General features: G+C 38.2%; 1 protein-coding gene across 1 annotated transcript in view; it reads left to right on the top strand.

Moving 5' to 3' along the window:
- Positions 1 to 17,178, top strand: part of TRIM24 (tripartite motif containing 24) — a 54,511-nt gene that overhangs the window by 16,648 nt on the left and 20,685 nt on the right. The window contains exons 2-5 of the mRNA XM_036405068.2: positions 4,113 to 4,231; positions 12,901 to 13,048; positions 14,993 to 15,125; positions 16,427 to 16,543. Of these exons, the coding sequence (XP_036260961.1) occupies positions 4,113 to 4,231; positions 12,901 to 13,048; positions 14,993 to 15,125; positions 16,427 to 16,543 (517 nt within the window). The remainder of the gene's footprint in view (positions 1 to 4,112; positions 4,232 to 12,900; positions 13,049 to 14,992; positions 15,126 to 16,426; positions 16,544 to 17,178) is intronic.

The raw sequence follows: 17,178 nt of genomic DNA, 5'->3' as shown, positions 1-17,178 counted from the left end.
CACTGAAGTCCATAATACAGATTTTATTTCATGGACTGTCAGGGAGAAAGGTAGAAAGAAATGGAAAAGAGAGCAGAGAGATCAGATAATCACCACCTATAGATCCAGTGGTGTCTTTTTGATCCTTCTTCACCCTGGGCTTCACTCGTTAGTGGTATTTTCCAGGTCTTTTCACTATTCATACATATTAGCAAAGAAACAAATTACTGCTCATTGGCTACACAGTGCTACTATTCTATTGGTTAATTGATTCCCTTGCTTCTAATGCTAATTAGTCCTTGTACTCCTTGTACTCTTCCTCTTTGTTTGAGTTGGTGGTCGATCTCCCCCTGCTGGAATTGCATTTTACCAAGCCCAAGCTGATTTCAGCACAGTTGCTGAGCTGGCTTTCCTTGTGGCCCGTAAATTCTGCAGTTGTGTGACAAATTCTTCTCCCGCAGCTTTGTTAATCTCCCCCTAGAGCTGAGATAACACTCAGACAACAGCACCCCTTTTATCTTATCTCGGGTTCCTGCTGTGGTGGCTTACCTTACAATCCAAGTTCCAGGTATCCAGGGAGGCATTTTCAGGTGGCCTCAGTGGTTGGTAGTGGTCACAGATTTCAGCTTTTCCAGAACTTGGGGTGATCTTTCTTTGGCCAGTGACATGCATATGAGCAGTTGCTTCTTTACACACATTTCCACAGTGGGAAATTATGTTGGGATGCATTACCCAGAATGAGCTAACCAGGTCTCACCTCTGCCAGGCCTGGAGATAGCACTATCCTGTCACTCTATTCTGTCCTGATCTCATGGCAAAGTCAGCCTGGGGCTGTGCCAATGTTTGAGACAGGCAACTGTGTTAACTCCTTCCACCTGGCACAAAGGAGCAGATAAAAATATGGGATCTGCTCACTCATCATCCTCACAATTATAATGATGATGATTATGAAACTCCTCCCAACTTAAGTCATATGTTATCACCTTTTTGTGTTTGCTCCATTACAGAGAAATAAGAATCTTATAGAATTACTTTGACTAATAGAAACCCTGATACTTGAGGTTTTTTGGTGAAATTCACCATCCTGAGGTTGACTAAATCTGGGTTAAAATTGATTTGTGTAGCAGTCATCAATTCAGGATTATAACAAAAGCAAGTTTACCCTCACACAGTGGTGGAGGAAACCCCTGACATAAGGCTAGACAGCATAAGGAATTCTAAAGAAGAAAATTCATGAAGACTTCGGGAGTTTTAGGCAATTTTCCCTTTTTTTCCCCTTTTTCCATGTCACACTAGAAATTCTAAGTGATTTCTTGAACAGGTAGTTGGCATACGTTGGCAAGTTCTGTTGGTGAAAAGGCATGTTAAATACTTGGTTTGTCTTGATATGCTTCCTAATTTCTTGCCTCCCCTTCCTTGTCTTCCACATTTTCAACTCAAGCTGACTTACAAACCCTGGTTAATGCTGCTGATCTTGTTCAGTGGCTCCAGGTTTACTCTTCAGTAATGGTGTTGTCCTCTTCCCATATTTGTGCTGCTTCTCATGTTGCTTCACTGTAGTCAGTAGTGCATTTGGGCAGTGAAGCAGAGCAGGGGATGAAAGTAAAGCTTGGGAGAGCAGTAAAAACACATCCATGCCTGAATTGGTTTGCCAGTCTCATTCTATGTCTATACCCATCTCCCAAACACTTGCAAAGACCAACTCAAGACACCTGTGTTGACCTTGATAGAAGGAACAGAACATCATGATGCCTTACATGTCCAAGTAAGGGAACAATGTGTTTTAAAGAAGTAGATTAAATAATGTATAAGTAGGCACACAGGATGCTCCATTTATCCAGTGGATAAATAGATAATGAGGATTACAGTGGGTTTTGTGGTAGCTACGTATCAAGAGGCAACAGTGAATTGTTGAATTCTTAAGAGAAATGCAAGGAAAGGTCACATGTAACACTGGGGGCTCTCAGGGAATACAATCACCAGATACCCCTTCACAGGACCCTGTAGGAACACAAAAGGACTACTCTTCCTAGGAGGTAGATGCATGCAAATTAGGTCTAGAAAAAGTGATGTGTATGTATTAGCCAGGAAGTACACTGTAATCAATATTTATGATCATGATGGAATAAATATCTTTTTTGTAAAGTTTCATGACACATCAGAGTAGAGGAAATAACCTGTGTCCAGTGTGCTGCAATAAAGAATGCCTGCTTTTTAGTACTTTAAATTGTGTTAGAAAGTTTCCTCCCTAGCTTATTTTGGTATCAACCCAGAGCACTGTGCTTTGTCAGGATCAAGAATGAGCAGTGAGGGAACCGGGAGAGGGTGGTTTGTAATTGGTGCTGTTGAAAAATGTAAAAAATAGGTTTTTTTGGAGAGTGTGTAGATTGAGTATTAGAAGATGTGTTCACTCTTGACTGTAAATTGATTTGCTTAATTACAGGAGAAATTCAGTACTTGCAGTTCTGCTAGCTGCTTGACTTACCAGAACTGAATTTCTCAATTATCCTTGCAGATGATGATATAAAAAATGTTACAAAATTTGTAGCCAAAAAATGGAATTTGTATATCAAAGGAAACTGCACAAATGTGTATTGAAATGCAGACTGGTAAAATGGCACTTAGAGTAAAATCAGGCTTAACATCATAGCTGTTCAAGAGTAAAATCAGGCTTAACATCATAGCTGTTCAGATGAAAGTGAAATGCCTTGATATCAAGTGAAAAACTGGTTGCTGATTTTCCAGAATAAGAATTGCTTTAGTAAAATGGGTGGACTTTTATTAAAGCACTGCTTTATACTGAGTTGCCAGTTAAATCTTGAACATCTGTTGGAAGAATCTTACGAAAAAGTTACCTAAATCTTGTATGAAGCAATTAGAGTAAGGAATTAGGTTCTTCTGCAGAAAGTGAAATATTTAATAGCTTCTATACTTTTACATTTTATTGTAAAAATAAAACAGAAACTGCTTTAAGCCACGCTGGTTTAGTTAAATATGCAAGTGGTGAGTTATATACTGGTATTGAATTCATTGGGTTAAACAGGTTAAGCAGATCTTTTTTGAGGCCTAAATCTGTGTTTCCTCACAAATGGGAGCTGAAGGTCTAGAATCTATGTCAGTGTAAACTTGCATGACTGTTCTACTGTAGACTTTTTGCATGTGACTTCCATGTCCTAAGTGATTATTTCAGCCTAACTTAATTTCAATTGCTTCCTTTTTTGGTTGTAATGACTACAGTAATTTTCTTCAAGCAAGATATCAGTGCCTAGCATTTTAGAGATTTTTCTTGGACATTAAAAACAAGCCTCAGTGCTAATAGGACATTCTTATTTTCTGCAGTTAGAAAAGTTTCTGCTTAAAAATGTTTATATGGATCTTTTCCATTTCAACCCAGTCTACTCACAGCTCAACCCCAAGTTTTGAACATTACTTTGTCCTTTCCATTCTGTTGAAAAGACTAATTGTTTAAGCCTTTGTGTTACTGGTTCTCAGCTTTCTTCAACCGGAGCCTAACTATGTTTCTGTCTGAGAATTGCACCCCATTGTGTCTTGCAGAGGAGAGGAGGGAGAGAGCCCTGCTTATTTATTCCTAAGTTTTTATTACTTTTCCATGCTTAATATGAACATAGTCATGATATTAATACAGGTCAATTCTTCCTTCCTACAAGTCACCTCATTAAATTTGAATGTACTGCATTTGTGTTCTCATGTGACATGGATCAAGGTCAGTCACGTCACGCTGCTGGCGTGTATGTGTGTGTGTATGTAATACCACTCAGTGTCCCTTGTTAATATTCCACACTAATAAGTGTTTACTTTAATCCATTCTTCAGCAACAAATTGTCAATGGGAATATGTTCCCTTTATAGTAAAATAATTATTTCTTTATGAGATTAAGGCAAATTCCTTATGGCATTGAAACAAGAAAATGTTTGACCTTGGATGATAGTATGTCAACAAGTAAATGTTACTTAAGTGATAAATGAGAATTTTCCTTTTCTTGCTCACACCTTATTGACAGGAAAGTAATATAACATCCTTTCAAAATTATTTATCTTTGCAAGTTGTCTTTAAAATTATTTAATATATCTTAGTTTGTGCAAGCATAATCAGATTTTCTTTTTTCCCCCCAGTCGGTGTTATCCGCTGTCCAATTTGTGGTCAGGAATGTGCAGAGAGACACATCATAGATAACTTTTTTGTGAAGGATACCACAGAGGTTCCCAGTAGCACAGTAGAGAAATCAAATCAGGTAAGTGCATTAACATGTAATCAAGTTAACACCTTTTGGACATGTGTGCATATCCTTGGCTTCTTGCTGTGTGGCCTTTTTGCTCTTCATATGCAGACAGAACTTCAACTACTTAGACATCACATGGGGTAGCTACTCTAGAAAATCAGTTAAAATGTATGAAAATTAATTGTTGATATAAACTTGCATCTTAATAGCAAAAGATAAAAGTAAGGAATAGGCATTAGAATGGGAATTTCTGTACTTTGGACAGGGTACTTGAAGCACTCTCTGAAGCAAAGATTTGAATAACACTGCACCAGGAGATCTAAATGGACTTTATCACATCACTGACAAAACATGGCATTAAATAGCTGGAGTCCTGTTGCCAAGGAAGAGGCTCAAGATGCTAATGGGGGAGAATGGTATATTGTAGGGGTTTCTTGTTTGTTTTGCTTATGTAGGTTGCCTCTTCTTCCTTTTGCAGTCAAGTTAATAGCCATCTCATAAAAGTTGCTTGTCTGAAAGAACAGTAATATTGGGGGGGGTTTCAGAAGGCAAGTACTAGCTAGTGTGGAAGCAATACCAAACAAATAGTCACATCTGTGTAGGATCACAATTGAACAATCTCTGTTAGCAAAACATTGCATGTCTTCATTTTTAGCTAGTAAGGGAGTATCTCATGCATCTCTTCACTCAAGGACATTTTATTAAACTCCAGGAACTTATTGTAAATAATCCAGCCTCTTTGTATGTTGCTTCATTCTTCATAACAGTACAGTAAGGTTGCTATATCAATGTGGCTTGCATTCCAACTCATGCCCTAATATTTGGATGGTGGTCTCCTTTTATTTTTGAAAATTCCTCTTTTTCACTTTCCCATTTTAGGGGAGACTGTATCATTGGCTCTTGAGCTGTTTGCTTCAGAGGCAGTGTCTTAGAGGTCCTTTGTTGTGCCTTCTGCTCCTTTCAAGGCTTAGCTGAATTTGTGCTTGCGTGTGGGAACAGCCACATCTCTTGGGAGCAGATGGCAGGAGCCAGTCAGGTTTGTGATTCCAACTCACTGGCTATTGAAAGCATATGTGGTGTCATCATCTCTGAGGAACTGAACTTGTGTCTTGCAAGCCATGAAACTGTTCAGATTTTAAGGAATTTTGAAACTGATTTCTGAGAAATGATAGACCTTACCAGAAACTGAGCTGTGAGTTGCTGGAAGTACAAGCTGTCTTCTTGCAATGTAGGACTGTTTGAACTTGGCTTTTTTTTGGATTTGGCAAGGGGAAATGTTTGTTTTTTGTTTGTCCTCTGGGAATTGCAGGATAATATATGAGTTTTGCAGATGGTTGTGAGATTTACACAGGCTTTCAGTACTGTACAGTAAGATTGACAAAATGAGTAGTCCCTGTTGAAAATTTGACCATAACTTTTATAGTGACTTTAAAATTAGGAAGAGAAGCAAGATGGCAAATAATGTTATGCAAAAGCAGTCCTAAATGTTTGGGGTTTTTTTGAGAGGGTGGGACTGTCCCATAGCCTCTGCTTAGTTATATAACAAGTCCTCAAAGTTACTGCTTTGGGGAGTGGTGACAGAAATGGATTTTTTTTTCCCTTGGGAGTAGTAAACAATTTTTTCAAGTCTCTGATGACCCCCTCTTTCCCCTCACAATATTTTTTTTGCTTCCTGTGAAAGTTAAGTGGAGAATTCCGTTCACTGAGTGGTGTGAGCATTTGTCAGGGAGGTTTTTGAAAGCATTTGTGTTTCCTTCAGATCCTTTCTAGACTTTGGTCTTACTCTTCCATTCCATATTTGTTTTTCCCTCTCCCTGACACAAACCAGCAGGTTTGCACTTTGAAAGCAAGTCTGTTCTTCAGCTAAGGTCCTTGGCTGAACTCAGCACACTTTCTGTAGCAGTTGAAGGCAGACCAGCAGACTTTGCTGAACCAGCAGAATAGGACATTCATGTGCTTTTTTTCTGACTTTTTTCTAAAAAAAGGGAGTTAGATGTTTTATTAGATGCCTGCTAAGTGAGTTACCTCTTGGAAACAAATGATGTGCAGTTTTCCTCATTTGAACAGATTTATTTTGGTATGATAATGAAACTTTTTGTACATTCCTTTGTACCTTGACATAAGAAAAAAGCTACACTGTTCTGTAAATGTCTCTTTTGTGGAACAGCAAAGTTAAATCAATAATAGTTAAACTGATTAGTGTACTGCCCAGGGGGGAATATTATGAGGTTTAAGGATGATACAGCTTTCTAATCAGCCTGTCTTCTTTTGCCTTTGAAGGAACAAAGAGAAAAGCAAGAAAATTTGGCATTAGCATAGGCAACAGATCAGAGAAATTAAAGTAGAAAAGATACTGACACTTGCAGGAAGTACTGCATCAGAGATCATCCAAATTCTATCCAAAACGGTGGCTATTTTATAGGACTTTTTCTACTGAGATAGTTGATTTGTCTTAAGTAGTTTTACAGCTTTATTTGATTGATTAAGAAATTAGAATTGGAAGCAAGGCAAGGGTTTTGTGCAAATACTGTTGTGGCTTAGAACCACTGGCCTGTATCTATGATTAGCCTTATATGTGTGTTGGCAGGAAGGACTGTTTTGTTTCAATCCAAAAGAGACTGTAAAAGACCTCTTGCAAATGAAATGTTTGATTGTTTCAGATTCAAAATAGTACTTATGGTAAAGCAGTTTTTAGCATACTGAATTAAAACTGCAGGAGTGAATGGCATATCATGGAGCCTGGCATTGTGGGAAGAGAAAAATAAGTGGAACCCATGAAAGTTCTGTCCATCAATCTATAATCATGTTTATCTTTCCTGAGCCTGATCTGAGAAGTTCAGTACACTACTGGCATAGCTGTGCTTTCTAGCAATTTCTGCTGAAAACTTCAGGAGCACAAGAAGTGAGCATGAAGGAAGTAGAGAACTCGAATTCCCTAGAACATGTTCCACAAGAGCTTTCCTGGGTAGCATGAAAGGTTTTTTGCTGGCTATTAGCATAGGAAACTTTGCAAAATAAAAGAAACTCACAGGAAACACAGTAATTGTGTAGGTTGTGGGCAGCTAGGACATAAATATTTTGGAAGAGCAGATGCTTTATAATTTTTTTTTTCACATTGTGATTTATTGAAAGACTTGGCAAAATTATCACCTTCTAAAGAGAAGTTTGAAAATAAAAAATAATTATACTTCGTTCATAAGAGTGAGCAGAAAGGGGCTTGCTTGAGACCTAAGAGATGTTGCTGAAGCAAGTGTCAGATTTGAATAAGATTAAAGGGTAGACAAGTGAGGGAAATTTAGGGACTTTACCAGAAGAACATGGTGTATGTAAAGCTATGAAAATAAAAATGAGAAATGTGAGATTGATGCAAGAGAGAGGACCTCAGTGATAACGTGGGAATTGGTGTAGCATCCTGAGCCTCTGGAGCATTTTAGTCTAGGTTCTAATTCTCATAGCTTCTGTATCCAAAACAGAATGCGTGTAAGAATATTATTGATGGTAAGAATAACATTCTGTATCTTTATCAGTAACTGACCTGAGAGTTTAAAATATTGTACTAGGAATGAAGAACAGCTGGGTTTTATGTGCATTGTTGGGAATTGTGATAAATGGATATGATTTGTGCTAAGTAAATTGTAACTATATCAATATTTTAGAAAATAATTGTTATAAAATAATAAAGGAAAAGTATACGTGATTGGTGTTACAAAGCAGATGGGGCCCTTGGCAGATGTTGCATGTGAAAAACAGGATACAGGATGTAGTATTGAGATAAGCAAGATCCCAAAACAGAATTGGCCTTGGGATGAGCAAAGCTGGGACAATTCCAGGTATGGAATCTAAGTTGTGGTTTTATCTATGCAATAATAAGGCTTATTTGGAATATAATGCTTACTTATATAACACAAAGCCTAGTGTGCATGTGCAACCTGCCAGGTTATTCAGAGGACGGCGAGGAAGATGGTGAGCCTTCCTCTGAAAAGACCACCAAAAAGCCAGGAGACCCCCTAGCAACAATGGAGCATGCACTGTGCAATACAGTGATGTAGAGTTCAAGAATTGAAAATAGGAGGGGACTTAGATAAAATTATTGATGAATATCTATTAGCATACAGTATAGAAGTGTAGTTTGGATTCCTTTGTTTTCCCATGTGAGGCAGGGTGAGAAGCCCTCCCCATACCCCGACTGGTTTTGCTTATGCTTTATATGAACCTTAATAATACTTAAATAATCACAAATTTTTGTATATGCTTGATTATATTTCATATACTTGATTGTATTCATTTTTATAAAATTGCTGTTCAATTAAAACTGCTGCTAAATTCAATTTTGTTGTTTATTAATTAGACATATAGAACTTCATTCATAACAGGAATGTAGTAACAAGGTATCAGCTTAGATCTGATACTAGATCCAGATATTTGGAAAGCAAGTCTGACTGCCAGAGCTGATTAATAAGGACAATTTAGAACAATAAGTTTCTTTAAGTGTATATGGTGCCAGAGGAACCACTGTGTGTGTTTATTATGCTTAAACAGTTTATAAAAGCTGTACCTGTGACCGAAGCATCTCTGAAAGCCACCAGTGGTTTATGGAGGTGGGTGATAGACTCAGGAAGAGTCACAATATGCCCTTGTATGCTTTGAAGTGATGTGGATATTGATGGGATGGTGGGGTAAGAAGGATTTAATGCATTTTGAGCTGTCAGTACATGGTTCATATTGGGAATTACATATAGTCTCTGTCTTCAGTGATTTTTTTATGTGCCAGGAGATAGTTGTGTTGCTATTAGCATCAGTGAGGCTTGGATCCAGTGGGGGAAAGCATTGCATCTCATTTACATTGGTGAAGTTTGGAGTTCACTGAATATTCATCTGCACTACTTTGCGCTCTTCCTTTGAAACCTTGGCTTGATTATTTAATCTCTTTAATACTCAAAGTGTGTTTAACTGGAAGAGTGGTTACTTATTACAGGAGCTGAGAAGACAGGTCTACTACCTCAACTCTTGCAAGTAAATGTGTTTTTTCTGCCATAAAAGCTTGTGTATTTTCTTAAAATAGTACTTACCTGCAACATGCTGAGTAATTTCTGCTTTCATTAAATTTGACTGAAGGATGAATGAACACTTCCTGGGGTTATAAATACTAGAACTTGTAACTGAATTAAATATAATTACAAGGAAAATTCAATTAAAAATAAATGTCTGTCTGACCAGAATAAAGGCTTGTAGGTTAACTAGAGAGAGTTTTCTTTGAAATCACTGAAACACTGCTTGTGTGAGTCACAGAAATGGGTTTTAGGTTTTGTAAGTGCATAACAAATATTTGCAGTAATTATACTTCCATGTGCTTTAGCTATATGGCTTAATGTAATAACTAGGAATTCTCGCAAAGTCCAACCTATATCTGAAAATGCATATTTCAAATCAGGAGTGGATAGGAGCAAATCTGATGCTACCTAGAAGGCATTGCTGTTTTGACAGCCTGAGTTATGATGTCTATGAAAAGCTTTAGAAATCTGTCTCCTGTCCACTTGGTGGATTTGAAGAGTATAAAGGTGGGATATATATTTTTGATACTACAAAGGAGGAGTTTTGATTCTTTTGGCAGCACCTGATTATTGAATCACAATTTTCATCTCATTCCACATACAGCAGGTCAGAGGAGTTAAAAAAACCCAACTAAAGCATATGGAATAAAGAAAATAGATGAAGCTCTTGGAATCTAGGGAGAATTAATAACTTCAAACATTCTTTGAACTTACCTAAATGTCCTGGCATGTTCATCTGCCTGATTTTGCTAAAGGTGATCTGGAAAGGCTGTTGTGGGGAGGTTGGTTGGTTTTGCTTTTAATTTGGTTCCTGCCTTTCTCTCTCTCTCTCTCTCTCTCGCTCTCTCTTTCTTTCTTCCTTTCTTTTTCTTTCTTTTTTTTTTTTTCTTTTTGTTTTGCTTCTTTGACTTAGGAATGCCTGAAAGACCTTTTTGTTCTTTTTCTCTCTGCTTATTTTGTTTTTAGGGCTGTTTTTTTTTTTACACTAGAAAACCAAATATCCAGTATGTAACTCTTCACTCTGACTTTCAAGAACATGTCTGGGTATTTGGGGGCACAGCACAATCACACCTCTCTGGCCACAAGACTGATGTGAAAACTTCCTTGTGCTGCCTGCTCAGTTCACTCTCCAGTCAGCATTGCTGATGTAACTGAGCCTTGGGCTACAATGGTGTAATCAGTCCTGGTTTGCATCACAGTCTTGCAGAGAGTTGCACTGGCACAAAAAGGAGGAGACAACTGGCTCAAGAGAAAGGAGGGAGAATATTTTCCCCATGAATTAAGAACAGTTTTAAATTTTTTGTTTTGTTTTTCAAAATGTCATTGAATTTAAGGGTTAATAACAAGTGTTATGCTTTAACCCCAGCTGGTAACCAAGCACCATGCAGCCTTTCTTACTTCCCCCTTCCAATTTATCTCCTTCCTCCCTCCCCACCTCCAGTGGGATGGGGAGAGAATCAGGGGAAAAAAAGATAAAACTGTAGGTTGAGCTAAGAACAGCTTAATAAATGAAACAAAGTAATATTAAATAATTATAATAATAGTAGTAATGAGGGGGGGGGGGGGAGGGAGGAGTAAAGCCCAAGACAAACAAATGATGCCAAATAAATTTGCTCACCACCCACTGACTGGTGCCCAACCTTTCCCTGAACAGAGATTGGTGCCTCCCACCCAACTGCCCATGGTTCCTATGCTGAGCATGATATTCTGTGGTATGGAATATGGTATGGAATATCCCTGTGGGAAGCTCAGGCCAGCTGTGCTGGCCACACTCCCTCCTTGTACATGTGCTGACTGGCAGAGAGCATGGGAAGCTGAAAACTCCTTGAGTTTGTGTAAGCACTGCCTAACAAACTGATGTGCTGGTTGTTGCTATCAATGTTATTTTTGTACTAAAAATCTGAAACCACAGCACTGTGCCAGCTAGTGAGGAAAACCCCCACTGTCCCCACTGAAATCAAGACAGAAAGTAACAATTTTCAATTTCCTGATTACAGTTCACTTCCTCTAATTGCTTTATTTCAATTTTCTAGACTTTTTTAATGATGTCCTGACTTTGGTATTTTTCCCTCATCTACTGGTCTGGATAGGAATAAGAATATTTTTTGTTAAGAGAAGAAGGGGAAGAAAAAGAAAAGCCAAGGAGAAGTTAAATTTTTGAGATTATTTTGAAAAAGAAAACTTTCAGGCTTCATTTTTGTAAAGAAACAGAAAAAGGGGCTCAAGCCCATTTTTTCCTCCTTTACAAGTCACCTATAGTGAAAAGGAACTACTTCAAACTCCAAGTGACAACAAGAGGGGTCAACAGCCCTTGTGTTGTAACTTCATTTCTCAGAAGCTACTTGTTTTGAGAGCTAACATGATCCAGAAGCATAAGCACAGCATTGGGAATCTGGAACTCATGTTGAAATTCCAGCTCTGTCAGTAACTTGCCATGTGGCCTAAGGCAAATTTTGTGCTAATTTTTCTCTTTCCTGAAGGGGAAACTGGAACACAGTTCTATGTATATATCTTTTATCTGCATGAGATATAAATATTTCCTTCCTCTTTAACTTAGGCTATATTTACCTTGTGTGGGTACAGAAGTCGTTTGGTTGAGGTTTTTTTAATCAAACTGAAAACAAAACTAAAACCTAAAATGTTCTCCTTGTTGCTCCTGCGAGCAGAAATGTGTCACTGTGATCTGTAGGATGTAGCAATCTCCAGACACCCCAGGCTTTGGTTTGCAGCAGTGCTAAACACTGCCAGAAATGGGTGCTGGTTACCTCCACCACCACTACATAAGCATGTTCTCTATTTTTTACTACCAAAACCCCACTGAAGGTAGGACTACAGAGGCATTGTAAAGGAGGGGTAAAAATGAAATGATATTATGAGTGTGTATAAAATGGTGTTGTCCATCATTCAAAGTTTTCAACCTGTTGTTCAGACTGTGGTACTGTAGCAATTTTTTCTTGGGTATGTATTTACTCTGTGTAGAGAGCTTTTGGTCTACTGACATGTTTGTTTCCCTTAATTATTTCTTCTTCCTGTTGGGTGTAGTCCAAAGAGCCCAGGAGTTAACAGGCCACAGTTTGAGCATTCTTGTGCATTGGTTGCAAATCTGTTCTGGGGTAGCCTTTTTGACAGACTTAACTGGAATACTGTCTTTAAGATGTGAAGCTAAGATTCTTGAGAGGAACCTTGCTGCTCAGCATGGTGTGTTCTTCCTGAAACCAAGCAGGTGTCTGCAAGCTAAAATTAAAGCTGCTGTGTGAACTGAGGGAGGCTTCTAAAATCAGAGTAGTGCTGATTGTGTTCTGTCTTTAGTAATATTTCACAAAAGCATCTTGTATACAGTAAACATTGTTTGGCTTCTAAGTGTGCAGGGAATGGTAGAAAGTAGTGGTCTGACTTTTTTCATGTCAGGCAAAGATTTTAGGGTAACACTGACAAAATGACCTGTTTCTTTGAAAAGTCACATTCAATTACTTCTGTGCTGTTATTTATAATGTTCTTGTACCTCAGGCAGTTTTCTGTTCTCATTTCACTGTTTTCAGAAGACTATTAAACTGCACTGAAGATGTATGAAAAATAACCTGTGTGTATATTCCAAACTTATTTTAACAGCTACTTTCTTCCTCTTGTCAGGTCTGCACAAGCTGTGAAGACAATGCAGAAGCTCATGGGTTTTGTGTGGAATGTGTAGAGTGGTTGTGCAAGACCTGCATCAGAGCTCACCAGAGGGTTAAATTCACAAAGGATCATACTGTGAGGCAGAAAGAGGAAGTATCTCCAGGTAACATATTTATAATTTCACAAAGAATTTGTGTCTGCATTGGAAAGTTACGTTGGACCAACACACTTTTTTAAAAAAAGTGGTAACTTGAAAGCTGATGTTCTGTCAGTTTTTTGTCTCAGATTAGCTGAATAGTGGTACAGGTCATTTTTATTTTATTTTAATTTTTTAACATGTTTTAAACCAATAAATACACATAGATTTTGTCTTTCACATGGATTGATTGCAGATTATTGTCTAGACTTTAGAGATCAGCTGCAGAAAATACTTCTTTAGGCATTTGGCTTCTCTAGTTTTACTAGAGGTCTAATAAATGGTTAATATGAGCTTTATTGTATGCAGCAGGAAAAGGAGCACTAATAGATTATATATTTTCAGCATTCTGATAAAAAGCCAGCCAAAATTCATGTTTTAGCTAAGTATCTTCTGAGCTTGAAATGTTTTTCCTTAAAAATATAAGGGAAGTATATTATGAATTGGGGCACTTTTCCTTAGTAGGATCTACAATAATTTGGGCTAGAAGGGACCTCAGGAGATCATCTAGTCCAACCTCCTGCTTCAGGCATTCAGTTCTGAGCTCCAGCTGCTCAGGGCTTTATCCATTTGGGCCCTGGGAACCAGCAATGATGAATGTGGTGTACAGTACAGCCTCTCTTGAGAAATCTTGACTACTCTGTGGTAGAAAAGGTTGTATTTTTCTGTTCATAGAGAACCTTTTTTGTTTGAGTTTTTTCCCCACTGTGTCTTGTCTTGTCGTGTCATTGAAGGAGGATAATAAATGTTACAGGATGCTGACAAACATTCTACTGGTTCTAATACGTCCATTGGACTTGAATGGTTTTTCTTGTAAACACATACTTTTTAGAAATTGTTATATATTATTTTAAATATATGTATTATTAGAATAGGTACTTATTTTTGTTCCACGCTATCTAGTACTATGAGGTAATCTATTGCTCAAAGGGTCTCTTCCACCATGGTACTTCGAAGATATTTGCTGTATTGTGTATCCTACTTTCACCTGTTGTTAATCAAAAGTGAGTACTGAGTGTACTTTCAAGAGAGGACAAAAGTGGGTAGGAGTGGCTGATGGACTGGTAGGCAGAACAGGACTTGGTGGTAGGAATGGTCTCAGTGCACTCAGGCCTCTTTGGGAGGCAGTTTGTTGGTGAGTTGGAAAGAATTTTGACTGAAGGATACAGATCTGAAAATAACTTCTTCCAGATTTTTGGAAAATACATAAATGAATGGATATGGAAAAGAGACCTTATTGATCTGCAGTGAAGGATGGGTTGCAGTGTGAAGCCAGTTTTCATTACAGGCTGGATAATACTTATGAACTCAGTGTCCAACCTAACTCCTAGGAAATCAGCCTTTGTCAGTTAAATTGTTTAAAGAAACAGATTCCATTTCTATGATCTGGTGGTGTTTCCTGCTCCCTTTGGTACTGGCTCACTAGAAACTGAATGAGACCTCTCACCCATTTAGAATGGGGTCCTGAAGGGCAGTTCATATCCCTTGGTTGTTACATTCTGTATGTTCTATATTTTGAATGTCCATGTCTTGATATCCTCAAACCCCTTTCCACCAAGTGAGCTGAGAAAGAAGACAGAGCAGAAATTAAGTCAACCATCTCCATTTAAGAAAGGAGCTTGTTGATTTTGCCATGTCTTTTGCAGCTGCAGCAGTACTGGCTACCCCTTTTGTAAATAGTTTTGTGAGGCCAGAAGAGAGAATGTTAAAACAGGTTCTAGACATTTTCCATTAGAAAGGGTGCTAGCTCCATGCTTGAGCAAGAAGAGTGACACATTGCAGTTTGAGCTTATGGCTGTTACAGTCTCAGTGAGGGACCTGATACACACTTGGTCATCTGAGGAAAAGCAGGAGAGTGCAAATCTTGAACCAGTTCAGTAGACTGTCCTAACATCTTCCTTTATTCCACAGAGGCAGTTGGAGTGACCAGTCAGCGACCAGTGTTCTGCCCTTACCACAAAAAGGAGCAGCTGAAGTTGTATTGTGAAACCTGTGACAAGCTGACCTGCAGAGACTGTCAGCTACTAGAGCACAAAGAGCACAGGTATCAAAGCAAAGTGTGTATTTTATCCATCTCGCTTGCTGGAGGGTAGCCTGAAGTAGATTCAGGCAATCTAGTTCTAGCTGTATGGAGCACAGTCAGGTGGAAAAAGTGTAAACTAAAATTTTCTGCTCAGACATGAAACTCACAAAAAACAGAGACTGTATCCCAAAGAATGTGACTGATGAGTGTGTGTTACATTTAGAATAAAACCTAATTCTTCCAGTTGTTAATCTGGTGACTTGAGCACAAGACCTTTTTTACAGTCAAGTTATTTGGTCAGAATTTGTTGCTATGCAGCTCTTCAGAGAGTCCTTAGAAAACACAGGGGCTGTGTTATGCAACTGTACACTTATGTGTAATTCCTCCCTTTGTCCTTCAACAAGATTATATAACAACGTTACCAAACCATTTTGAATGGAGAAAATGGGAATTCTTTTTTCTGTGAAGACCCCTTTCAGAGGAAGAGTTAACCTACAGTTTGGCTAATACTGTACTTTGAAAACACCATAACACTCAAATCTTTGTGTTGCTGTTCTCTTTTGGACATCTCTTACTGGTCACCAAAGCTGAAAGGCAGAATTATATACAACTTCTGAGTACAAGGCAAAAATCTTGCTGGTTAACACATACTGTTGTGTTTTGGGGCAGATGCACTCTGGTTAAATATTAATTGCTTGCTATACCTGATGCAACCACCCAAAGAGCTTGCTTGCCTGACCAGGTGAATGTCAGTAGGTGGAGAAGTGTTGGCCACTCTTGCTCCTTGGAACAGGCTAAACATTGCTCTTGCAGAGTTGCAGTCTTCCTCTTTTATTCTTCTTTTCTTAGGATTTATATCCCTTTTATAATGTGCCACCTCTTTTTTTCCTCAAATTGCTAAAGATTTTGGTTCCTTGATTTAAAATGTTGCCAACTTCTACCAGCTCAGCAATCTCTTTTATTTCTGCATCCTTGTCCTGCATGAAGTAATAGCTTACCTGCATTTTCACATTCAAAGTGATGACTACCACAAAACATTTTTTTTTTGCTAAAATTAGGCTATGGTCACACAATATCCTTTTGTATTTATGAAAATCATAAATTCTTACCCCAGTATGACAGGAAATAGACTGTAAATTAAATGTACTATAAATGAAATATGTAAGCATTTGTTGACATGTGTTTCCATGATGACATTTAAGTTTCAGATTTGAGCAGCCCCTTTCTTTAAATAAAGAGGTATTATTTTGTAAGTCACTCTGCTCTTTAGCAAGTCTATAACACCTTTTATATGTGTAAATCCTCACTGCTTTTTACTACAGGTACCAGTTCATAGAAGAAGCTTTTCAGAACCAGAAAGTTATCATTGAGACACTAATCACCAAATTGATGGAGAAGACAAAGTACATAAAATATACAGGGAAACAGATCCATAACAGGTTTGTATTAGATTGAGGTTAAAACTGACAGAAGGCAACTTTACATACACTGTAGTTTCTTGAAATGTTTAAGTTACTGTATTTTGTACCTCCCTCCTTTTATTCTTCCAGCAAGAGGAATTATAAAGTTCACTGTAGTGGCTTGTTTCCTGCTCAGCATGCTTGGCTGTGTTAGGTAATTCTTCTGCTCAGCCTGTGGACTTAATGGGCAGCAATTGCTTGGGTGCAACAAAACAACTTATGCAATAAAGACTGTAGAAGACAGTCTTAAATGCTTCCCCACCACCAGCACATTAATTTTCTTAGTGTAGATCCCTCATAGAAAGTGAAAGGTTATGACTCATGTTTTCATAATGTTTGTGACATGTATTTGAAGATCTATGTAGTACTTTTATGCTTGGGGCTCTATTCATTGGGTACTACAAACCCAGGAGAAAAATAAATCTGTAAAATGCAATCTGCAGTGAGCCTTTGTGGCTGCTCCTTCAGCAGAGTTCAGGGGCTGCAGTACCCAGGGAGGATCAGCACAGCTGGGGATGCCAAGTGTGACTTGAACCCTTCCTTCATCTTTGCAGTAGAGGTTTCCCCAATATAACATTAAGCTTTGCTGTTAGGAGTTTGAGCACTGTTGCAGA

The sequence above is a fragment of the Molothrus ater genome, chromosome 5 (genome assembly GCF_012460135.2).
Source record: "Molothrus ater isolate BHLD 08-10-18 breed brown headed cowbird chromosome 5, BPBGC_Mater_1.1, whole genome shotgun sequence".
Classification (NCBI taxonomy): Eukaryota; Metazoa; Chordata; class Aves; order Passeriformes; family Icteridae; genus Molothrus; species Molothrus ater.
Note: the sequence above shows the minus strand (reverse complement) of the source record. Positions and strands in the feature narration are given on the sequence as shown.